Genomic DNA, 26,306 nt, shown 5'->3' on the forward strand with positions numbered 1-26,306 from the left:
TTAGTCCCTTATATTTAGTTTCTTTGTATTTGTTGCTGGAGGAGATTTTTGTCCAGGTGCAGACACTACAGCAAAAAGTCCTGGGTCTCAGCCTATCTCACTTATATACCATAAGTATCCAAAATCTTAAATATGTAAGTTTTCTCTAACTCAGTAATTCTACTTCCAGGAATTTAACATAAGGCTAAATGCATGGTTATATTCAGAATTTTAACCACAATATACAGATTTCACTTTCATTGGGAAACTACATAAAAGAGTGGATGGTTACATATAGGTTGAAAACTGCATATAACAGAATGCAGTGAAATCTTTTAAAGTTATTCCCTATAAATACCATATTTTTATTGACAGAGATATTTATTTACAATGTTATATAAAAAGATTTCAAAATATATATATTTCTATTTTATATATACATAAATCCATATATGTAGGAGGATTTTTATTAAATGGGACATTTAATTTATTTACATTTACAAAATATATATGTGTGCGATTATAGTGTGTAAAATCATGACCCAGATGGCTTAGTCTGAGAGTGTGTCTAAGTCAAAAGAATTATATCAACAAAAGTAAATTTTAAATAGTTATGAAAGAAAGTGAAAAGTGTTAGTTGCTCAGTTGTGTCTGACTCTTTGCAACCCCATATACTGTAGCCTGCCAGGCTGCACTGCCCATGGAATTTTCCAGGCAAGAATACTGGAGTGGGTAGCCATTCCCTTCTCCAGGGGATCTTCCTGACCCAGGGACTGCACTTGAGTCTCCTGGATTGCAGGCAGATTCTTTATCGCATGAGTCACCAGGAAAGCCCTACTTCTTCTGTACCTGAAGGCTATCCTGTCATGTCCAGTAATACTTTTTCAATATCCTTAATTCCTTTCCCATTTGCATGCTGCCTAGCTGCTTTTGCATCGCTACCCAAAATCCCACTAAGACAATCCTGCAGCCCTCTGCCCTTCTGCCTCAGTGCCCTCCCGTACTTTCTGTTCTCCATCACAAAAGCCAGAGAATCTTGTGCCAAGTGGTGGCCTCTGTTTGGAAGAAGAGGAGGGGAGAAACTGAGATGGTCCAAGCCAGGATTCTTTGTAGCTAACTGGAGTAGGGCGATGGGTGGGATGGGTGAGCAACTGGGAGGGTGTTGGTAATACGCCAGCATTCATAATCTTCATTCTATTTCATATGCATAGAAAACAGCTGCAAGGACACGCACGAAGGTCACAATGTTAACATTTTGTTATTTCTGGTGATAGGATTAGAGTGGATTTTAATTTCCTTCCTTTTGCTTATCTATGTTTTCTAATTTTCTACCATGAACAGACATTCCCTGATTAAATTCTTAGAATTTTTATTGAAGTATATCTTGATTGATTTATAAAAATCATTTGAGAAAAAAAAAGTTCCCCAGTGCTTCTCAGAATTATAAGGTTGGAAAAGTAAGTATGGTAAACCCTAAGTTAAGGAGGTTTAGAAATATATTCTCTGTCCCAGACATGCCACTGAAATTTGTACCCAAGCCAACCATCAGCCAACACTGAGATCTGTCTTTGTGCCTGTCACCCCTTTCTGTCAAATAAAAGCAAAAGGTATTTTCAAAAATGGGAGAAGGACTTGGAGCAGGTTAAACCAGTTGACACATATGTCTTACCTGGAAAATTGGGGACAACCACATGCTCCTTGGGGACTGGTGAGGGACCATAAATGGAAAAGCCTAGCACAGGGCCGGCACATCTCAGGTCCTCGAGGAACTCTGAGCACCTGCTCTGTTCAGTTCTTTTGCTTAAGAGGCAATTACTGGTTTCAGCTTTGGGCTAGAGTTCTGAATTGGGGGCTGTGGATATAGAAGTAAGACACTGACCCAGCCCTAATGGAGCCCCCAGTTTGTGGGAGGAGACAGACAATATGAAAGTGTCTGCTTATGTGTCAGACAGTCTTCTAAACACTTGATATTTGCATATTGATGCTTTACATCCTTATAGAAGTCGATGAGGTGTGTGCGCATGTTAAGTCGCTTCAGTCATGTCTGACTCTGTGTGACCCTATGGACTGTAACCCACAAGGCTCCTCTGTCCACGGGATTCTCCAGGCAAGAATATTAAAGTAGATTGCCGTGCCCTCCTCCAGGGGATCTTCCCAACCCAGGGATTGAATCTGCATCTCTTATGCCTCCTGCACTGGCAGGCGGGTTCTTTACCCCTAGCGCCACCTGGGAAGCCCAGTCTGATGAGGTAGATTATCTCAAGTATTACTTCGTAGTCTGTCTTCCTGGTCACAGATGCCTGTCCCTCTGTAAGAGCTCACATCTGTGATAACGGTATTGGATCTGTTTGTATATGTGGTGGGTGAGAGCTTGGGTGCTGGAATCAGACTTTCTGGGTTCAAAATGCAGCTCCACCAATTATGGGCAAGATATTTGATCTGTCAATGCCTCAATAATGTTTTCAACTATAAAATAAGAATAGCTATAGTTGTTGCCTCATTGATTATTGTAAGATTTATATAAAGCACTTAGAACAGTGTCTGGCACACAAGCTGTCAGTAAACATTTGCTGTTATTATTATTGTTGTGTCACTTGTCTCCTTCTGTAGACTGGGGGCTCCTTGAGGACTATGACACTATCTTATTAATCATATGTGCAACTCCCAACCCAAGGCTGATCATGGGGTTGAAATCAACGATTATCTGTTAAGTAAAAGAAAAAAGTTATCACTACTCATATATTTTGAGGTAGGGAGGGAGATGATACAGAGGGAAGAGGGATTGCCCTTATGAGTGGACATCAGATTCTCCCAAGAACCACGATTGTAGGAGGAATGTGGATTCTATTAGAGCAGCCAGACTCCAAGAAATCAACCTAAATCAGAGTCAAAGTAAGAACCAGAAGGGACATCCCAGACCATGGTTAGTGCTCCCATTTTTCAGGTGAGGAGCCTGAGGCGTAGGGAGTTCGTGTACCTTATCTGTGGTCCTGCAGTGTTGGAGGAAATTTGTTGGCGAACATGGCCCTTTATCTTAGCCTCAATTTCCATTAATACTCTGTGGTTAATTAAACAGATGTTTTTATTTTGGTTCAGTTTCACAAAGCTTTGTTGAATGCCAAATGCCTTGTTCTCAGCTCACGAGAGATGAGTAAAATGGGCTCAAAGAGCGTTCAGACTTGCTTGAGATTAAATAAGCAAATCAAATGTGAAAATGGGAAATCCCAGGACATAATGAGCGCTCACTTTGTTCCCATTCTATAGATGTCAGGAGACTAAACAGCCAAGTGAGAACAGTGGGAACACAGAACTTTAGTGCAAACCTGTTGAGGTCATACTTGGGTTATGACTCTAGTCCCTCCAGTTAAAGGGACCCCCCCCTCCCCGCACAAGAAGAAAACTCGAGCGGGGTGAGCAGAGGTGGATTGCATTGGGGTGTTATGGGTAGATGCCATGGGATTCTACAGAATGTATCTCTACCTCCCTGGCAAAGATAACGTCTTCCCCAAGCCTTGCTCAGAGAACCCCCTCCCCAATTCAGTACGGCCCCACCCCAGGGATCCTAGGAAAATGGGTGAGTAGGAAGTTGTTGCTAAGAAGTTTGTTTTGGCTCTGCTGAAGGCACAGCTATAAATTCACATAATAAGAGACCCACCAGTATGACTGGAAATGCAGAGCACAGCTGACGGGAGGGGAGATTCATAGCCTGCCTCAGCGCCATTCATCTTCCACCTGGGAGCAGTGTAGCCCTGCTGCTGCTGCGGCTGCGGCTGCTGCTGCTGCTGACCCATTATTTATCAGGGAGACTAGAGATGTCAGGGGGAAGGGCAGTGTGTGGATGGCAACCAGTACTGACAGGGACCTGTGAGAGGCAGGGGGTGCAGCACGGTGTGCCTGGGACTGGAGCTGGGAGAGCAAGACTGTGCCACTGCCTGCTCTAGTAGACATTGGGCCAGTCACTTAACTGCTGTGGCCTCCAGCTCCTCAGCCTTAAAATAGGGCTTGAGTGAAACAGTCTCCTCAAGTCCCTCAGGCTCTGGAGTTCCATTCAGAATGTTCTAAGCGTTGTATGAAAATGTCATTCAGAAGTTGCTTTCAGACTTCCTTCAGTCTGTGTAACAGGCTCTAGATATATACAAAAAATGAAAAGTTAACAATGACCAAATAAAAAAAAGGTTGTTTTCACCCTAGAAGGTATCTCTGGGGTCTTCAGGGAGCATATTTCCCTGAGGGTGATCTCAAACCTTTTCCTAAAGAACCCCCAGGCATAAGAGCCCTAGTGCATCTCCAGCCCAGGATCTGGGGGCATACACCCAGGCATGAAATGTCTTTGAGTTCTTGTTTGTTATCACGGAGGTAATTTTGCACTCTACTCCATAAATCTATCCTTGCTTGTGTTGATATAAAAATAGTATTCTGAATTATTCACTGTTTGTGTGTCGATAAAGCTAGACTTGCAAGTTGGCAGAGAATCTTGTCTCTTGATCTTGAACTATACAAGCCCTAATTTTGTGTGATAAGATTACAGGAGATGTCTAATTTCTTTTTCATGCTTTCTGTATTTTATTTCTTCTCTAATGTGTGTGTATTAATACTAAAGAAAAGTAAATAAAATTTTAAAACATGAAAAATAATGTAGTTCTGACCTTCCACATCTAGGTTTTAAGGAGGGAAGGGCTCCCGTTAATGGATGGGTCCCCTGATGACATTTTCTTAATGTGCACATTCTTCTGTATCCGAGTGCTCTGTGCCTGTGTGCTCGGTTGCTCAGTTGTGTCCGACTCTCTGCGACTCCATTGACTGTAGGCTGCCAGGCTCCTCTGTCCGTGGGATTCTTCAGGCAAGAATACTGGAGGGGGTTGCCATGCCCTCCTCCAGGATCTTCAAGACCCAGGGATAGAACCCACGTCTCTTAGGTCTCATGCGTTGGCAGGCAGGTTCTTTCCCATGCAGAAGTGCCACCGGGAAGCCCATCTGAGTGCTCTGTTTGTGATAAATAACATGTGGTTGAATGAATAAAAGAATAATGACAATTATGACGATGATAAAAGCTGCCATTATTGTGTTTTTACCATGTGCTACTGTTCTAAACTCTTTACCTCAGTCATCTTATTCAATCCTTATAAAACCCTTTGAGGCAGGTCTTATTATCCTCATTTTACAGACGAGGAAACCAAAACATCAAAAAGTTAAGCAACTCTTCCAGTTGGAACAGCTTTTCTGTGCTGTCTTTTCTCTTCTTGGCTGGCCTTTTAGGCCTGGTCATTGTGGCAGCATTTGCCCTGAGCGCAGCAACTTGGTGGTATTACTTAGCAGTTCCTCATCTCTTGGTTTTGCCCTGAGGCGTCTCTGCCCTATTCCACTTGCTCTATTTGTATTTTCTAATTTTCCTAAGGTGACAGTTGTGTCATGGATGAAGAGAAGGGTGGCAAACTAATCTATGCTAGTCTATTCACACAGAACTCTCAGGTTCTTTTAGCAGATAGTAGTAGCCATGGGCATCGGAGAAGGCAATGGCACCCCACTCCAGTACTCTTTTCTGGAAAATCCCATGGATGGAGGAGCCTGGTGGGCTGCAGTCCATGGGGTCGCTAAGAGTCGGGGACGACTGAGCGACTTCCCTTTCGCTTTTCACTTTCATGCATTGGAGAAGGAAATGGCAACCCACTCCAGTGTTCTTGCCTGGAGAATCCCAGAGACAGTGGGCCCCCGTCTAGGGGGTTGCACAGAGTCAGACATGACTGAAGTGACTTAGCAGCAGCAGCAGCAGTAGCTGTGGGCATAGTTGAAGTGGATGTGGATTAACTAGTCTCCACAGTCCCACCATCATCTTATCACAAAAGCAAATCTCAGAGCAAAACCTGCCACACATGCAGGTTATGAATGCTTATTGAATAAGCATTCCTAGGCTGGCAAACATAAGACAGGGCAGGCAGCCTGCTCTGGAAGCTGATCAAGTCCCAATCCTCTGCTCATTTGGGTACTGCAACTGCTTCCTGAGTGGAAGGTTCACTGGAAGAAGGCAGGCAAACATTCTAGAGTGATGGGTCTCAAACTTGAGCAACCATCCAAATCTCCTAGAGGGCTTGTTAAGGCACTGACTCCTGGGCCCTGACCCTAGAGCTTCTAAGGGCTCCACACTTTGAGACCTGATTTTGTTACTCTCTCTGATAAATGGCATCAGGCAATCAGCAATTCGCTCAATCCCTGGGCACAGGACCATATAGAGAGTTAGTTTATGGTCTAGAACACCAACCCTTGAGTGTGGACCACAAGGTGTTCTGGATTCCTTTACCTAAAAGGCATAAAGGTAAAGAATATCAGTGAAAGGTTTTAGAGTAGCGGTCCTCACCTTTTTTAGCACCAGGGACAGATTTTGTGGAAGACAGTTTTTCCACGGACTGGGGCTGGGGTTGGGGGGGTGGTTTCAGGAGGATGATTCAGGCATGTTACATTTATTGTGCACTTTATTTCTATTATTATTACATCAGCTCCACCTCAGATCGTCAGGCGTTAGATCCTGGAGGTTGGGGGCCCCTGATTTAAAGGATATTGTTAATGTCATCAGTGAGAAGCCATTTCTCATCCTCATTATGCTAATTAGCAAAGCCTGGTGCATTCCTTTGGCGAAGGCGATGGCACCCCACTCCAGTACTCTTGCCTGGAAAATCCCATGGATGGAGGAGCCTGGTAGGCTTCAGTCCATGGGGTCGCTGAGAGTTGGACACGACTCAGTGACTTCACTTTCACTTTTCACCTTCATGCATTGGAAAAGGAAATGGCATCCCACTCCAGTGTTCTTGCCTGGAGAATCCCAGGGACGGCAGAGCCTGGTGGGCTGCCGTCTATGGGGTCGCACAGAGTTGGACACGATTGAAGCGACTTAGCAGCAGCAGTGCATTCCTTACGCTCCAATAACTGAGGTTCATTTCACACAGATAGTTGGAGCATGGCCTCACTGATACAATACTAGCTGAATAGCCCTGTAGTGTGAATTCCTGGAGAGGGCACCTAGGGTATAACATAAATTAGCAAAAATGCCTAATATCACTTGTCCAAATGGAACATCTTAGAGTAAGTTACAGACAACATTAATAGAAGGAAAGTTCATTAACAAATCGCTGGGCATTTGTTTGGTCCCACAGACGGAGCCTGAGATCATAGAGGAAACGAACATCGACAGAGTGAATGAGCCCCGAGGCTACGGCCGGTCGAGGCAGGTGAAAGGCCACTCGGAGACCTCCACGCTGAGCTCGCAGCCCTCCATCGATGAGGTCCGGCAGCAGATGCACATGCTGCTAGAGGAGGCCTTCAGCCTGGCGTCGGCGGGCCACGCAGGCCAGGGCCGGCACCCAGAGGCCTACGGCTCTGCCCAGCACCTGCCCTACTCCGAGGTGGTGACCAGTGCTCCGGGCACCATGACACGGCCCAGGGCTGGGGTGCAGTGGGTGCCGACCTACCGCCCAGAAGTGTACCAGTACAGTCTGCCCCGGCCGGTAAGTCAGACGTCCCTCCCCTCTGCCTGTCATCATCAGATCTGCCTGTCCCCGGTGTGCCCCCGGGGTCTCAGGGTGGGGACTTTTGTGATGAGCCACCTTGGGATTTGGAGACGACCTTTGCTGGGCTCTCATCCTGACCTCCATCCCTGATCCAAGCCTAAGGCTTTCAGTCCTGTGGGCACAGGCGCACGGGAAGCCCTGATGTCCAGCTGAAACACATTTTTGAATGAATTTCCTTTTCTATCCCTCCTGTGAAGGCCAGGCCTCATTCTTTGTGCACTGGTGGTTTTCTACAACCCCAAGGGCAAGGACCTCATTTAAATGTCAAAATGTAGGGCAAGGCCCCATGTCAGGAGGCCATGGAGCATGTAGTTCTAAGCAGAGGCTCTGGAGGCGGCGGGTGGTTTGACTTTGAATTCCAGCTCTAGCATTCAGTGGCTTTGTGACTTGGGGATGTTACTTAGATTTTCTACAGGTGAAATAAACAGATAAGAAAAATAACTGACTTCCTAAGGTGGTTGTAAAGATTAACATGAGGTACTAGACGGATGCCAGGCACCCAGTAAATGCCATAAAGGTTTGTTATGATCATCTCACTAACTAGTAACTGTACTTCAGTATTTGAGAAAGTACCCAGTGACTAAAGGCTTCCATGATTTAAGCAACCATTTTAATTAGTTTGCATTTAATTAGTTCATCACCATAGCATCTACAGAAAATCTTTTTAAAAAGAAATAGTTTATAAGCCACAGACCATAATAGACAATGCTTTATGTGATATATAGATTCTACCCTTGTAATATTTCATACCCTATCTCCAAGTTACTCATTAATAGAGCATTATAAATTATCATTGTGATATGTAATTATCTAATAAAAGCTAGAGAAGGCACGTTGCTGACAAATGTCCATATAGTCAAAGCTATGGTTTTTCCAGTAGTAGTCATGTGTGGATGTGAGTTGGACCATAAACAGGGCTGAGGACTAAAGAATTGATGGTTTCAAATTGTGGTGTTGGAGAAGATTCTTGAGAGTCCCTTGGACTGCAAGGAGATCCAACCAGTCTATCCTAAAGGAAATCAATCCTGATTGTTCATTTGAAAGACGGTTGCTGAAGCTGAAGCTCCAGTATTTTGGCCACCTGATGTGAAGAGCCAACTCATTGGAAAAGACCCTGATATTGGGAAAGATTAAAGGCAGGAAGAGAAGGGGGCGACAGAAGATAAGATGGTTGGATGGCATCACCGACTCGATGGACAAGAATCTGAGCAAATTTCAGGAACTAGTGAAGGACAGGGAAGCCTGGCATGCTATAGTCCATGGAGTTGCAAAGAGTTGGATTCAACTTCTCGAGTGAACAACAATAATAAAAGCTAACATTTATTGAGTGCTACACTGTGACTAGGTAGTGATCTAAGTGTATATGTATGGTAACTCATTTATTTAGTTCTTACTATATGCCTCTGAGACAGTTACTAGTTTTATCCCTATTTTACAGATGTTGAAACTGAGGTTTCACAGCTTGTTCAAGTCACACAGCCAGGAAGGGGCGGAGCCAGGACCCAAAGTCAGGCCATCTGGTGACAAAGCCCATGTTCTTAACGTGCCTTCTGCTGTTATATTGTCTCTCCATCCAGTAGACTATTCGGGACACCTGTGAGCTTGTGGAGCCTTTTGATAATTTCAGCCACCAGCCTCCAACAGCATCACTACAGTGGCAGTTAATAAATTGCTGTTTTGCTACGTAACCACCTAATCTAAACACTGTTGTGAACTTCCCTATTGTTCTTTGTTCCAGATTCCCTCCTTCACTGGGTCCCTGAGATGTCTTCTCTTAACACTATTCCTAATCCCCTCAGTTTTTCTCTTTGAATGTCAGTCTCTGGCCCAGCCTTTCCCTGTTGATAAAACTCTTATCAGGAGAGACCAGGTTCAGTTCAGTTCAGTTCAGTTGCTCAGTCGTGTCTGACTCCTTGCGACCCCATGAATCGCAGCACGCCAGGCCTCCCTGTCCATTACCAACTCCCAGAGTTCACTCACACTCACATCCATTGAGTCAGTGATGCCATCCAGCCATCTCATCCTGTTGTCTCCTTCTCCTCCTGCTCCCAATCTCTCCCAGCATCAGAGTCTTTTCCAATGAGTCAACTCTTTGCATCAGGTGACTGAAGTATTGGAATTTCAGCTTTAGCATCATTCCTTCCAAAGAAATCCCAGGGCTGATCTCCTTCAGAATGGACTGGTTGGATCTCCTTGCAGTCCAAGGGACTCTCAAGAGTCTTCTCCAACACCACAGTTCAAAAGCATCAATTCTTCGGCACTCAGCCTTCTTCACAGTCCAACTCTCACATCCATACATGAACACAGGAAAAACCATAGCCTTGACTAGATGGACCTTAGTCGGCAAAGTAATGTCTCTGCTTTTCAATATGCTATCTAGGTAGGTCATAACTTTTCTTCCAAGGAGTAAGTGTCTTTTAATTTCATGGCTGCAATCACCATCTGCAGTGATTTTGGAGCCCAAAAAAATAAAGACCAGAGTTGATTTCAAACTGAGCCTTTGGGGCAGGGACACCTGTACTTGGATGAGATCATCATCACTGAGAGAGTTTGCCTTTAGGTCAGCAGGTGCAGAATTTCTGTTTTGTCCATTCACTCCAGGGTGATCAGATCATGCTGCTTAAACTCACTGAAACTGCTTTATTATTAATATTAACTTACAAACCTGCAGTGAGAAGCTGAATGACCAGGTGGGCCAGAATATTTGTTTGCTGGTCAACATGGTCTTTCATTGGCTTCCCTTGTAGCTCAGCTGGTAAAGAATCCACCTGCAATGCGGGAGACCTGGGTTTGATACCTGGGTTGGGAAGATCCCCTGGAGAAAGGAAAGGCTACCCACTCTAGTATTTTGGCCTGGAGAATTCCATGGACTCTATAGTCCATGGGGTTGCAAAGAGTCGGACACAGCTGAGTGACTTTCACTTTGGGCTTTCCTGGTGGCTCAGATGGTAAAGTGACTGCCTTCAGTGGGGGAGACCTGGGTTCAATCCCTGAGTTAGGAAGATCCCCTGGAGAAGGAAATGGCAACCCACTCCAGTATTCTTGCCTGGAAAATCCCATAGACGGAGGAGCCTGGCAGGCTACAGTCTATGGGTTTGCAGAGTTGGACACGACTGAGCAACTTCACTTTATGGTCTTTCATTAAGTAAAAGCCAATGTAGGGAAAGTATGACATTATAAGAAGGAAAACTGGTTGATATTAGAGTCATTTTTCTCAGCCTGTGATATGCAAACCCAGAGAGCAAAGTCAGTAAAGGAAATAGGGTGAATGTGGGACATCTTTTTTGCATCCCATTTTTCTGAGATATAGGTGGAATACAGAGCAAAATTCTTAATGTTTTAAAGGATTTTATTTGAATATTTACTATTTATTTGGCTGTGCTGTCTTTATTGCAACATACAGGATCTAGTTCCCCAACCAAACATTGAAACTGGGCCCCCTGCTTTGGGAGTGTGAACTGTTAGCCTCTGGACCACCAGGGAAGTCCCCTTAATACAATGTTTATGTTAAATAGATGACTAAGGTCAATGCCCAGATCTCAGGAATAGGAGTTTGCCTCTGCCATCCAGGAACTTGGCTGGATGTGTTCAAGAAGCACTGACTTCCAGAAGAGTGCCAGCAACTCTGGGGCCGCCACTGGCCATGCTCCCATCAGATGAGAATCCACATACCCTTTTTTTCAGAAAGAGTTAGAAAAATGCTCACTGAGCCTTACAAATTGGGTACTTTAAAATACTTTCCCATGACAGTCGTATTACAGTTTCCACAATTACAGTTTTCTTAACTAATTGCCCATTAAATTGGTACTCTTCTTTATGGGGAAAGAAGGGATTTTCTCACTGAGATGTTGAAAACACTTTAATCTTACCACATGAAGTGGCTGTCCTTTGGGGGAGGGCTACCTGCATCCATTCTTACACTGATCCACACTGACTTCAGTTTCATTGACTCATCCTTTCTGATTCCAGACATTGACCATATCCCCAAATTCTCCCTCTACCCAGAGTGGATGGCACTCACCAACTGTATGACCTTACCCGGTGACTGTAACTCTGAGCCTCCTGTCTCTTTAGCCATAGAATGGCAATGAAAAGAGAGCTGCAGTGGGGATAGGATGATAATTCATGTAAAATGCTCAGCACGGTCCTGGCGCTTAGCACCCAACAGGTGTTAGTGGATTTTAATCAGAGTGCTTCGTATGGAGCCTGGTACATGGAATTACTGGATAAATGTAGCCATTATTATAAAAATATTCTTTTTCTATCCATTGGGTTCCACTCTTATCTCCCTTCTCCTGACACTTCTGAGATGACATCTTTTTCTTCTACTCTGTTATACTCTTTTTAAGAGCATGCTCTCTCTCGGTGCTCAGGGAAGCCTCACTTCTGTTTAAAGGTGATCCTCAGGAATGACTGGGCCCCTCTAGCTGGAGGCCAGATTCTGGGGATCTGTGAACAGATCTGGATTTCAGAGAGAAAAACTTAAACAACTAGGATGAGTCTTCCAATGACAGGCCAGAAGATGCCACAACCCACATCCATATGCCTCAATTTAACAAAACCATCTAAAAATGTCATTGTGGGAATATGAAAGTTTAGATGGTTCTGTTTGCTATAATTCAGGATTGGCAGTTGTGCCAAGAAAGGCAGAAACATTAGTATTATATACTTTGAAAAAATGAAGCCACCAAAGAGTGGAAGTGGATTGAGAAATAACACAGTAGAGAGACAATCCATCAAACTGAATATCAAAGGCAGTTTTTTCATTGTTAAGGTTTCCTTTTGCCAACAACACATGAGGTCCTTATTTTAATGAAAAGAGAAATGGCTAACAATACACAATAGCAATGATAATTCTTAACCCAAGTTCTTGCCAAGCCCTCTTGTGCTATGATAATGTGGAAATCAATGGACAAGGTGGCAATTTAGAATGATAACTATGATTACTTTTCAGCTTCCAAAAAGGAAGCACTCCAAGCTCTACTGGAGGATAATTGGAAGTTGCTGGTTCTAAATGCATTCGGCCAGGCTGATGGCATTTATATCATGGAAAAGGTTATTGCTGGCAGCTGGGGATTCCTGCACCTCAGTTCAGGAGACTGTTGATCACATTTTACCCCTTGAATCTGTGAAGAAATTGGACTTGACACCTAATGACCAACCCAATTTTGCTATCAGCCATAATGGGTCTCTGCCAAGTGGAATGAAAACATCCTATAGCCTTCTTGTTGTCAGAGTAGGGGATGCTGAGAAAGGTAAGTGTGCATGCTCAGTTGTGTCCGACTCTTTGTGACCCCATGGACTGTAGCCCACCAGACTCCTCTGTCCATAATTTCCAGGCAAGAATATTGGAGTTTCTATTTCCTTCTCCAGGGATCTTCCCGACCCAGGAATCGAACCCTCATCTCCTGTGTCACCTACATCTGCAGGCAGATTGTTTACTACTAAGCTACCCAGGAAGCCCTCCAAGAAAGGCAGCAGGGTGAAAACATCTTCCCCACTAGAGGCCTTACAAATGTAACTAACAGTGATAATAACAACAGCTGCTATCTATGGAGCTCCCACTAAATAGGATATTAAGCTAAGTGCTCTTGTCTCTTCCAAGGCTTCCCAGGTGTTACTGGTGGTAAAGAATCCGCCTGCAGTGCAGGAGACACAGGAGATGCAGGTTCAGTCCCTAGGTTTGGAAGATCCCCTGGAGGAAGGCATGCCAACCATTCTAGAATCCTTGCCTGGAGAATCCCAGGAACAGAGGAGTCTGGTGGGCTACAGTCTATGGGGTCACACGGAGTCAGACACAGCTTAGCACACATGCACATTGTCTCTGATCTAAAAACCACCCCATGAAGTCAACATTACTATCCCCCACGTACTCCATGGGAAACTGAGACCTGGAGAAGTAAAGAAACTTGCCCAAGGTGACACAGGACAGAACTGGGGTTGGAACCCAGGGCTCTCTAACTTCAAAGCCCATGTTGTTTCCACCCTCAGGCCAGGTAAGCCAGAAGGTTGTCCCAGGCTCTGATGAGAACTCAAATCTAAACTTCAGAGTGTGCTCTTCTTATAAGGAAGCCTCCCCAGTTGGATGGGGTTTTGTTCATCCCTATCTTACCCCTTGTAAGAGAGACATCTCTACTAAGATAGAATTGAGAAGATTATAGCCTGTTTTCCTCCTCTCCCCTCAAAAATAAAACAAAAGACTCCGTCCTAAACTTTCTTAATGATGAGATAACCAGGCATATCAGGCAGGAATTTACATCCACAGCACTTGGGTTCAAAAAAGTTAAACATTTCTTGTGTTTCTCTAAATCTAATTTGAATCTATTCTGAGCTCCCATCCAGCCAGGTTTGGTGGGGCAGGAAGTAGCGGGGAGGGGTGGGGGTGGGGGTTCAATGTTAGTTCTTGCATAAAAGTCATTGACAGTTTGGTGAAGCTGGAACAACAGGAGAGATCTACCCTAGGCAGTCCTGAATGGTGTTTAAGGATGGAGGGAACCCAACAAACCAAGAAGGTATCTGGAGACTGAAAAATGAGACAGTTCCATGTAATCAATGGATCAGTATTATAGGGTAACTTACGTACAGGGTAGGATGGGGCAGGGGGTGATCCAGAAGCATTAGCAGCTGCACTCAACACTGCAGAGGGGCTGCTGGGACAGTTTTATAGTTAACCTAGGGTTTGGGGGACGGAGTCAGGGAGGCATTCCTAAGTCAAGATTTATGATGGGTAATTAATTAGTCTTATGGGTGCAGGGACTACATCATGAAAGCCTTTATCACTGGAGAGTAGCAGAGCATAGAGGCCACCTGGAACCTAATGATCATTAGATAATATCTATTCACTACAAAGCCCTTGACAGCACAGAAGTGATTTACCAAGCGGTACAGTCTCAGGTAGGGTCAGTGGAAGGACAGGAGGAACTGAACAGGCCCAAGATGGAGTCAGTTATGCTAGCTGCCAACAATGGGGTGTTGCAACTCCCAGAGTCTGTGAAGGTAGGTTGCTCTATATTAGCTGGGACAGCCTGGGTTGGAGATCTTTGCCTATGGGCTGCCCCGAGGAATCCCCCTTGAAAACCAACAGCGTGCTCAGTGTCTGGCAAGTGCACATCCCTTCAGGTTTAGAGAAATCATTCAAGTGAGTAAAAATCACATTTTGTTCAGGAATGCTGCATGGAGAGAGGGAGGGGGGAGTGGAATATGCAGCTCAGCTCACAAACTCAGGTGTGCAAGACAGGTAACTGTTTCTCTGTAATGGCGTTCTAGTGCCAAAAGCTCAATCTCTAGTGCCTCCATCCCCGTCTCTAAGCTTATTTTGTGTGTGTGTAGGAGTAGGGGTGGGTGCCTACATGGTGCAAAGCATGGCCAGAGGGTGAAGAAAGCTTCAGTACTTGGTCTCATTTTATTCTCATCTAACTACTCTGGGCGGCACCTCTGAGAAGCGCTCCTTTCCACCTAGTCTGCAGGTGTTGGTCTGGGGAGAGCACGGCTGTTTCCTGGCCCTCCTGCTTACAAGCTCTCTCCGGACTTCTCTTTCCCTTCCTCCCATGCTTGAGCCTTTTCTCTCCCTTCTGCCTCTCCTCTCTCTCCCTCTCTCTCTGTCTTACACACACACACAACTTGAGGCTTCTCTCTTCCTTCTGCCTCTCCTCTCTCTCTCTCCCTCTCTGTCTTACACACACACATGCCCTTGCCCCCTCCCCTCTCTAGCATCATCCTTACACACACACACACACACACACGCACACACACGCCCTTGCCCCTCTCCGCTCTCTAGCATCTTCCTTCTATTTATTCTCTCCTCTCCATCCCTTGTTCTCCCAGACTGAGATGGCACACAGAGCCCCTTCTCCAGGCTCATTAGCATCTAAGCTCTGCTCTTCTTTACTTAAGGGTCTTTGCCTAATACAGGAGCAGAGTGGCCTAAACCAGGGATTGCCAACCTCCAGGATCTAATGCCTGATGACCTGAGGGGCTGCTGATGTTATAATAATAGAAATAAAGTGCACAGTAAATGTAAGACGCTTCAATCGTCCTGAAATCACCCCCCTCCCCAGTTCCATGTAAGCATTGTATCCCATGAAGCAGGTCCGAGGTGTCAAAAAGCTTAGGGACCACTGGTCTAAAGGTACCTCACTTCTTTCAAAGCTCGTTTTGGCATCAGCTTTGAGTGCTTTAAGAGCTTAGGTTTTTGATATTCAAAATCCTGAACTCTTGCATTTTAATAACTTTAGCTTTTGAAATGCCAGGAAGAGTTGGCTCTTGGGCCATCTTTAGCGATAGTGAACTTCCTTCCCAGGGGCAGGAAGGCAAGATGTCCTTGGAGCAGAAGAAGGGCCCTGGATTCAAGGAAACTGTGGTGGCAAAGTCTTGGTTACTACAATTACTGTATCAAAATATTATCTTGTCTCAGAAGGAAGAGCATATCATTTATTGAGTACCCACTATGTGCCAGATATCACATCAACATATAAAATGAGTCTTTTAAACAACCTTTGAAATGGGGGTATGATCCTGTTACTTTCATTACCTAATGAGAAAACAGGTACAGAGAGGTAAGTTACTTGAAGTCAAGCACCTGGTCAAGGTCAAGCCAGGTTTCAACTCGTTTTGTCTGACTCCAAACCCATACGCTCTGCACCACGCCACCCTTGGCTCAGAATTTTGAGATAGTGCCCTTAAACTGGCTGTGTGATTTTGAGCAAGTCAGTTCACTTCTCTGGGTTTCCTTTTCCCTCTGTGTTAAGGTAAGGAGTGAGGTCTTGGTGTCTCCTGTTCTTTCCAGCTTGAACCTTCTATGAATCCCAGGGCCTTGAGAGCCCCAGTGTTGCTCTCAGTAACTCCTGGTAAGCTGAGAGATCAAGATAAACACTGGATTTTCACCATGGGGTCCGTCTTCAGTTACCATGCCCTCTGTTTTCAACTAAATAAGAACTATCCTCCGGAAGATTCGACTTCGTGCAGTAGGATGTAAAGTTATTTATAGCTGCATGGGGCCTTAGGTAGACACAGGTTGTGCTGAGCAGTATTCACAGTGCGATGGAAGGGGCACCATGCAGTGGAAGCCAGCATTGTCAGCAGGAATGGAAAAACTGGCATATCCACTCTGGCCTGGGGCTGACTGGCTGGCCCTGGACAGTGGCCTCCAACTAGAGTAGGTGGCTTTGGCCTGTGAGTCCTCGCTCTCCCACCAGTGCAAAGCCTGAGGCCCTGATCTGTTCCTCCAACTGCAGGCTGCCCCCTTTGACCTGTCACCCCTCTGGTGCTACCCCCCGCCAAGGTTGATCTTGACCAGATTCCCCCTCTGGATGGATGCACATGTACAAGGAGGGTCCAGCACACAGGGAGTCTCACCTGGGCTCATTCTCCACTGGGTTTGCTAGAAAGAATGGCCCTGACCACCCCCCCGCCCCCGGCCCAAGGCCATCAGGACTGGGAACCTTGAGCAGACCGTGGTCACTGTCTCCTCTACTTTTACAACCAAACTTCTGAGCTCAAAGAGTGGCCTCTTCTTGTTATATCCAGGCTTCTTCCACCCGGGAGACCTAAGAGCTATTTATAAAGTCTGCCTTCAGTTCCGAGTGTCTGATCTCCCTTCTAGCCAGAGGACAGGGATCCCCAAAGATGGTGTCCTTGGGGGCCAGACTGGGCCCCTCACGGCCACTGTCACAGAACTAGAAACCTGGAACAAGGTGACAGTTTTGAACAATAGCTTCCAGTGAGATCTGAGTCACAAGGCAGCTGGCAGGGAATCAGGTTCCAAACACATGGAAAAGGAGCCAGAATGCAAATCCAGGAGGACTTGGACCCATGGGGGAACCGCGCAGGGGAAGGGAGGAAGACACTGCTGGCGGGAATTCCTCAGCCCAGGGCAAAGGTGGCCTTTCTGCTTTTCCTGTGACCCTGTAGCTGCCCAGGAGCGCCAAGGGTACAGACCAAAGGAGACCTTGATCTCCTGTGCAGGCTTGCTTTGTACCTGGAAAAAATCATCCAAAGAAGGAAATTCCCTTGGTACTTGTCAAAAATTCAGAACTTTTAATCAATTCTTTGGTTAACTGTTACAAGACAGAGACCCTGAATGCATTTTCTTGGCTGGAAAACTGTGTTGACTACAGAGTATGCCTTCCAAGAACCAGGGATAAAAATAAGTTGCCTGTCTCTTCTACTGATATCAGGAGAAGCCAGAAGAGAGACGAGGGGCTAGACATCTCTTTCTCTGTTTTGGGAAAGGCATGTCCTTACTTGTTGGTTTGTTGATAATAGTGGAATGCCAAGCTGGAAGGACAGTGATTTTCAAACTCTGCAAAACCATAGGGTTCAGGGAATCCCCAGGTGCTATCATGCAGGTAAGCAAAGGGTCAAACTCACCAGGGCATCCCCACCCTCAACTTCAACCAGAGCAGTTCTGCTTTGATTTGATTATGTATTTGGGCTATGCCAGAATGATTTCATGGCTAAAGAAATGTTTTTTGTGGAAACCCACGAAGTATTTCAGTGCCTTATTTCACAAGGAAAGTAAGTAATAGAAAAATAAGGCACAGAGGGACTGATGTGTCTACAGAGCGTGAATGACTGAACCAAAAGGAGAGCCTAGGTTGGCTGTAAGGGTCTCAGTTTTACCTGCCTCACCTTGCCTGTCCCAGGCTTGATCTCTTAATTGATTGCCAATATGGCATTTGTTTTCCAGGCAATCTCACCTTTCATATTTGTTTACTACTCATTGTTTCCACCTCTGATTTCAACTCACAATTTTTATTTTAGTTTGCTATGGTGTGGGAGGGGAAGGGTGGATAGTGGATGGGAATCCTTAAGATTTCCTTACATCTTGCAATTCCAGCATGCATTAAAAGCCATGTTTTACCTAGGATCTACTTGTTGTTTAGTGGGTTGGCCCTTATGAGTAGGTCGTCTGCCATAATGTGTGTGTGCTCAGTTGCCCAGTCATGTTTGACTCTTTGCGACCCCATGGACTGTAGCCCCCCAGGCTCCTCTGTCCATGGGATTCTCCAGGCATGAATTCTGGAGCAGGTTGCCATTTCCTACTCCAGGAATCGAACTCACATCTTTCATCTCCTGCATTGGCAGGTGAATTCTTCACCAATCTGTGCCATGTGGGACGCCTATAATGCTGGAGGGAAAAGCCCTCATTCATTTTAAAGAATCCTGTTTATGGATTCTCTCTCCTGCTACCTTTCGTCTGGATACCTTCAGGTTTAAAGCCCTATCATCTTGTTCCTTAAGAGATATGGCATGCCATGATACCTATAGGAAAAAAAAATGAATAAGAAGCACAAGCCACGCTTTGTCTTTGCGGAGAGCATTCCTAGATTTTCTCCTGCTCAGAGGCTGTGGTCTGGCTTGCTGGTCCTGTCTCTGACCATTTTTCTTTTCTCCCCTCCCGAGTTGATTACAATCTTCACTTGACAGTTTTGATCCCTTATCTTTAAATAGTGCTTTACAGATCATAAAATACTTACACATACACTGCCTGGCCTGATCTTCTTTGCACCCACCCCTCTGAGCAAGGCATCCTTGTCTCCATCTCAGCAGAAGACACTGAGGTCCAGAGAAGTCACCTGACTTGCTTAGAGACAGAAAATCTACTTATTAGCAAACCTCCACCCATACTTCCTGACTCTAAACCCATTGCTTTCCCCCACAAAACCTGCTTTCCATGAGTGAGAAAATAAGCACAATCCATGATTCATTCTTTATCTAATATTTATTGCCCATCCAGGATATAACAGGCACTGTTCCAGGCATGAAGATACAGCTGACAACAGATCCCTTGCCCTCATTACAGTCTTGTTGTAATACCAGAGTGACAACTGCTATGATAAAAAATTAAAACAGAATATGGAGCCCCAAGGGAATATGGGGCTGGCTGAATGACAGAAAGAAAGGAGCCATGGGAAGAACCAGGAGAGAAACATTCCTAGGGAAGCCCAAGGCGGGAAACAACTTGGCGGATTCTAAGACCAACTGAGGGACTCTGACTGCAAGGGCCCAGCAAGGGAAGAGTGGGGGTGGATAAGACAGAAGAGGGGTCTGGGAACAAGTTAAGGGTGATGGTGACTGCAAGGGCCCAGCAAGAGGAGAGCGGGGGTGGATGAGGTAGAAGAGGGGACTGGGGACAAGTTAAGGGTGATGGAAGGGGGATGTTTGAGGAAAGAAGGAAAGTCTAACCCTCGGAAGTCTGCTTCCCTTTTAAGTGAGAAGAACCTGTGTGTTGATGAGCACCAGATATTAACATGTGTCTCCCTGTTTGCTCCTCTCTTTCTCAGGCCTACAGGTTTTCCCAGCTTCCTGAAATGGTCATGGGCTCTCCCCCTCCACCTGTGCCTCCGCGGACAGGCCCTGTGGCTGTCGCTTCTCTCAGGCGGTAACACATTCCTTTCTTTGCCTTGTTTGGGATATTGCAGAGAATTTGGTCCTGTGAGCCCTGCCCTGACATACTTCCTTCATGCCCTGCCCCACTCAGGGGTGCATCACCTGTGTAGACAACCATGTGACCAGGGCACCTCGAATGCCATGAAAGAAGTGGGGGCCACAGAGGGTTGGCCTACTTTCTTACCATTGAAAATTGAAAGTCCCATAGAACCCACAATTGAAAAAACCCAAGGTCAACTGCCCCATACCCTGAAAACCTCGTGCCTTGACATTGAGCATCTAAAAATTATTCCAGTTTGGGCCGTCACAACAGCTGTCTCAAGTCTGGGCACCTCCTGCAGGTGTGTGTGTCAGAAGACCCTTTGTTACTGAGGGGTGGTGTCCAAGAGGCTGGGGAGCAGTGTGTCTGGGCTCCTGCCCTAACTCTTGCCTTCCAAGATGGGGAGGCTGAAAGTACATGAACTTGGACAGGTCAGCTGGGAAGCATATATTCAGCATTCTCTTTGCTCTGTAACACTATAAAAAGCACATGCTTTAAGTATAGATAGGAAACAACAGCCAAGAGCACTGGGGAGGTTGGAATAGTCAATATGTCCAGGGCTGGGAGAGTGGCCCATACGGTGCCTTGGGGTCCATATGGGCCACTGCCCTGGCCTTCCTACCATAGCCTCCCCCAAAATGCTTGTCACGCTGTATATGGGCCACAGGTCTGAACTTTGTGAAAATGGTAAAAAGAAATGAGTTTTCCTCAGAAACAACCCTCCCTTCATTTCCAGCAGTTTAGGATGCTGAGCTGTATGTAGACATCACCCTTTGATCCCAGTCAAGTTCAGAGTAGGGGTGGGGGGTGGGGACAGCAGACCAGGGTTCCACCTTACCTGCCAGTAGCCTGCTGTGTAACCCCAGGCACGATGCCTCACCTCTCTGGTTCCTCTTTCCTTATCTGTCAAATGAGAGCAAAGTTCTAAATGATCTCAGAGGCTCTGGGAGTCCTCAAAGGTGGCCACATGTACAGAGCAGAATCCAGGGATTTTCCCAGGATGGTTTTCCAAAGGAGTAGCTGATGCCTAGAAACAGCATGTGAGAAGCCAGAGCTGTGGGAGTGAGAAAAGGAGAGAAGGAGAAAGAAGAGAGACCCCACAGTCCTGGTCCCCGACACCCACCTCATGTGGAGTTTAATCCTCACAGCCTGTGTCTGACCCTCCCTGGGGAATAGTTACTCCTGAGGGTTCTGAATTGGAGGAGCTTGTCATCAGCGATTCATGCTACATTTGCTGAAGGCCCGCACCTACTTCTTATTTCTCCTTTCATGTCCTTCTGCACCATTTGTCATCCTCGCCAAGTATCAGGAGGTCACTCCCTCCATAGGAACCCAGAGGGTTGGACCAGAGAGGAACCTTTGAGATGGAGTCACCCTCCCCTTTGAGGGAACTGGGGCTCAGAGAGAGGAGGTAGTTAGGACTCAGACCCCCCTGCCTCCTGTCCTGCTCCCTTGCGCCCCTGTGCAGAGGGTGGCCCTGTGGGCTGGCAGCCTGCTACCTGCTGTGGCTGTCTTTGCCTTCTTCCATCTGAATTTTAGGAAAGCCGGAGGGCCTCCGCCGAAGGGAAGAGAGAGACTGGCTAAAGCACCCTTTATACTTGGGGGAGAGGCTGGTGCTCCCACCCCAGCCCCCTCTTATTACCTGGCTTTCTGAGCACTAAGTGGAAATGGGTGTTAAGTGGGCCAGATTCTCTGTTTATCTGTGGAACAAAAACGTGTTCTCGCATTCATAGCACTCAGCAAGAGCTAGGCTTCTGCTCCTGAGAGCAGACCCCAGCCCGAGCTTCCGGAGCCTGGGGCTTCTTGCTTCCAGCCGCTCTCCAGACGAAGCCTTCCCATTGGCTGCCGGTGATGTCATCGCCTGCCAGGTTGACCATCCCCAGCAAAGACCCAATGCTAATTGCTTGGCTCGTGTTTATGTGGAGCTGAAGTGTTCTTCTCCCCAGAGACACAAGAGTCACCCACAGGGGAGCACTGACCTTGAATGTCTAAAAATGACTCCAGCTCGGCCACCGCGACGGCTGCTGCAGGTCTGGGCTCCCTTTGTCGTCGGGGGACCGGGGGCTACAAACTCAGGCCCGAGGACCCAGCAGTCCTGTCGCTCGGAGGCCGAGGCGCTCCCCCGCTTCCCCGGCGGTGACCTGCCCCGGGAGCCTCGCCTCACCTCGCGGGCCGCTGTCCCAGCAGGCGGCTAAGGTGGGCTTTCTCCCTGCCCAGGTCCACTTCGGACATTGGCAGCAAGACTAGGATGGGCGAGTCCGCGGGGCCCGAGCCCGCCCAGCTGCACGACAGCGCCTCCTTCGCGCAGGTGTCCCGAGGCCCCGTGTCCGTGGCGCAGTTGGATCAGTCGGCTTTAAATTACTCAGGTGGGCTAGAGGAGAAAAGCCTGGAAGAAGCCCGCGCCCTGCCCCAGCGTCACCCCCTCTACCTCTGTTCTTTCCCCGCTCTCCGCCTTCTGTCCGCCAGGCTCAGGGATCAAAGCGACTGTATTTCTGGATCTCCTGTAGCCCTGGCTAGAAGAGCTACTGCTCTTATTTGTTTACAATATCTGAAATCTGACAAAATACTAAGATATATTACAGTCAGGGTGGATGTTAACATCTTTCCAGACCTCAGACCTTTAAAAAAAGCATTCCAGATACAACTCTTTCTCCTTCTCCCCAGAGGTAATCACAGTCCTTAAGTCGTAGGTGTTAACGTTTCATTACGTTACAACAATATACTGTATTCATGCTGTATATATTTTAAATTTACGTAAGTGATGTCAAGCTATACCTTTCCTGTTGCACTATTTTCTTGATTAAACATTGTTAGCAAAGGCTGTCCAGGTTGCTACACTCACATTGATCTAGCTCCTTTGTTTACACTGCCATGTGGTATTCCATTACGTGATAGGCCACAGTTGATCCTGTCCCCTAATGAGGGACATACTGGTTGTTTCCAGTGTTTCGCTATTACAAACAGTGAACATGGAGGTTTGGACATGCCCTAATGGGTTTTTTCTTTTAATCAAACCATTCCTTTTAGGCTAAAACACTCAGTTGTCAACACGTATTAAAGCATAGTGTGTCCAGAAATTCCACCAATGAAACCCATTCCTTTTATTTCCTCTTCTTGGCTCTTTAAGAACACCCATCCTTCTGGGAGGAAAACCCCTGGCACCAAGGTGTCATTTCCTCTTGCCAGCAGATCAGGGGTGTGGGATGGGGATGGGGGAGTTGGTGAGGGCTCGGCAAGGGGAGCTGAGCCATCGCTTCTCTAGAAAGCCAGGTCCGAGTCTCAGCAGGTGACTCTACTACTGTCTGGGCAGGTGAGCGGGGGCTGAGGCTACAGGTGGACATCTGTTGCCCCCTGCCCCCCAGGAGCTCCTTCCCCAATGCCACAATCCTATTTCCCAGCTTCCCCAAGCTTGTGCAGATGTTAGCCCAGTGGGCAAGGCGCTGGCTTAATCTCACCCATCCATCTCCTCCATGCCAGGTAATACGGTGCCAGCAGTGTTCGCCATCCCAGCTGCCAACAGACCTGGTTTCACCGGCTACTTCATCCCGACGCCCCCCTCGTCCTACAGGAACCAGGCCTGGATGTCCTACGCCGGAGAGAATGAGCTCCCCAGCCAGTGGGCTGATTCGGTGAGACCCTCGCTGATTCCCTCACAACTTTACCTGCTTGACACACTTCAGGGAGAAAATGAATGTGAGGCTGAGACTAAGTGTTTTGTTATCTCAGGCCCCCCCTCACCAACCAGGTGTCGAAAGTTAGCCTTTAGAAGAGACAGTTGGCAGGTGGAGGGGGTTGGGGTTGGGGGGGTGGTGGTGGTGGTGGTGGTGGTGATATCCTTTGATAGAGATGTCTGAGAACCACTTTCAGTCAGATTCCACCTCTTCCTGGAGGGCACCCTTAATAAAATACCTTTTTATATTAACTGTCAATTTTTGAGTATTTTCTATGTGCCAGACACCATGCTAGATGTTCTATTTATGTTGTCTTAATCTACACAAGACCCATAATGTAGGTATTGTTGTTGTTCCTGTGATGTATCCAGCATTCAGACCTGCATCTTCCCAGCTCCAAAGCCTTTGCCAAGTTTGTTCCTTTCAACTTTAAAATCCTATAAGAATTTTAGTTCCAATACCAGAAAAAGAAGTATTAGAAACCCAGGACAGAACTACTTTGCATGTAGATCCGAAGGCTTTCTGCATGTCTTCAGCTGAAAACTGTCTTGTCACAGTCCCCTGGTTTCTTCCTTATATGAGTAGGAGTCTATGGCACAGTCGACTTGGCCCAGCCTAGACCAAAGAGGGGCAGCAACCAGCTGAACCTGAATATGCACACCCAAACCTGCCTGTTAAAGCACTGCCAAATGAAAAACAAAAAGCAAGCAAACCAAAGTACCACAGTGATGGCGCCTAGAGTGGGTTGCTCCAGTCCCTGTGTGAGACCGTCCGTCATGGATAAGAAAGGCAGGCTGTCTTCTGAAGGCCTGTGGTGCTGTATTCATCTTAGGGTTTGTTTCAGCATTTGTCAGTACACATTGACACCCAAGGCCTGTGTCAACTTTTCTCTCTGTCCAGACCCCTAGGGTCCATTCTGTCTACCCCTACAGGTTCAGTTCAGCCCCAGCATTGGTGTCTTCTCTTAATGTAGTGATGCCACATTTAAACAACATTGTCAAGGTAAAACTACCCTACATATTTATTAATTTTCCTGATGATCAAAGCTTATCCCTGAGCGTTCCCGGTGGCTCAGTGGTATAGAATCCGCCTGCCAATGCAAGAGAGACATGCATTGTGTCTCCCAATCCCTGATTTGGGAAAATTCCACATGCCACAGAGCAACTAAGCCCACATGCCAGAACTATTGAGCCTGTGCTCTAGAGCCCATGCTTCGCAACAAGGGAAGCCACCACAATGAGAGGCCTGCGTGGTGCAAAGAGAGAGCAGCTCGCGCTCTCTGCAACTAGAAAAAAGCCCACGCGGCAATGAAGACCCAGCACTGCCATAAATAAATAAATAAAACTGTATATTAAAAAAGTTGTCTTTAAAAAAAGCTCATCCCTTTACTTGCCAAAATATCTTTATGTGCTATCTTGAATTTTAAAATTCTGGAATGAATTACATCCTTCTCCCCTTCTTTAGAAGAAAAACATAATTTAATTTGTCTTTAACAAATGATTCAACATCATTATTATGCCCCACTGAGAAGGCAATGGCACCCCACTCCAGTACTCTTGCCTGGAAAGTCCCATGGAGGGAGGAGCCTGGTGGGCTGCAGTCCATGGGGCCGCTAAGAGTCGGACACAACTGAGCGACTTCACTTTCACTTTTCACTTTCATGCATTGGAGAAGGAAATGGCAACCCGCTCCAGTGTTCTTGCCTTGAGAATCCCAGGGATAGGGGAGCCTCGTGGGCTTCCATCTATGGGGTCGCACAGAGTCGGACACAACTGAAACGACTTAGCAGTAGCAGTAGCAGTACTAAAATGACATCTGTAAGATGGGCTCTGATGGTTTGTAGAATTACTTCCCCTAGGTCAAACATCTCCAAACTATGCTTTTTGGAATTACTACAAGGCTTAGTATGGTTTTTCTTTCTCTGACCTTGCTCCCAGCTCACTCCTTCTATTGCTGCCAATGTCCCCACTTTCAGATATACTCGCCCTGAAATATGCTTTTCCTAATGTACTATTATGTGCAAATGAGGCACGTCTGAGCTCATGAGAGTTGTTTGTAGAGTTGGAGTAAATGAACTCGAAGAGAGTAACTAGAGGCATTCCCTACTGATAGGTCTACACATCTTAGTGTGGGAGTGTTTGGCCTGTGTTCTGGTTGGCAGTGGGCCTTTTTTGCTTCCTTTGTCATGCTCAGCTCTTCTAAGCAGCTGAAATCACGGGATGTGCGTTGATCAGTTCAGATTTTATTTGACTCCATAATTTCACTTGCAATCTAAACATAATGTGTACTTTTCAGAAAGTAGATGGTACTTAACTTGTGCTAATTAGTCAGTAAACCTGCAGCTTTGTCAGCTCACCCTCTGTGTGCAGGGTGTGCTGGGTGTGTGGCAGGAGTCAACAGAGGTATTTACAAAACCTTGGCCCTTGCCTTCAAGATACTTACAGATAACACTTAGCCGGGCTTATGGCCACATAACTCAGATGCCTCTGGGTTCGTGTTGCCTTAAAAATGAAGGAAAGGGAACCCAGCAAATCAAAACCTAATCTTCTGGACAGGATGACTTGATCACCACATTCCCCCACCCCCATCCCCAGTGTGAGGGAGAGCTAGTTTCTTATTAGCTGTTTTTAAGAGAAACATGATTGCTACAGCCTAGATGGGTCTTTC

General features: G+C 46.4%; 1 protein-coding gene across 1 annotated transcript in view; it reads left to right on the forward strand.

Annotated features, from left to right (window-relative positions):
- Positions 1-26,306, forward strand: part of KIAA1549L (KIAA1549 like) — a 160,822-nt gene that overhangs the window by 129,591 nt on the left and 4,925 nt on the right. Inside the window, exons 18-21 of the mRNA XM_052652178.1 lie at positions 7,125-7,475; positions 19,823-19,920; positions 22,186-22,334; positions 23,446-23,597. Coding sequence (XP_052508138.1) covers positions 7,125-7,475; positions 19,823-19,920; positions 22,186-22,334; positions 23,446-23,597 — 750 coding nt within the window. The remainder of the gene's footprint in view (positions 1-7,124; positions 7,476-19,822; positions 19,921-22,185; positions 22,335-23,445; positions 23,598-26,306) is intronic.

This window comes from Budorcas taxicolor, chromosome 15 (assembly GCF_023091745.1).
Source record: "Budorcas taxicolor isolate Tak-1 chromosome 15, Takin1.1, whole genome shotgun sequence".
Classification (NCBI taxonomy): Eukaryota; Metazoa; Chordata; class Mammalia; order Artiodactyla; family Bovidae; genus Budorcas; species Budorcas taxicolor.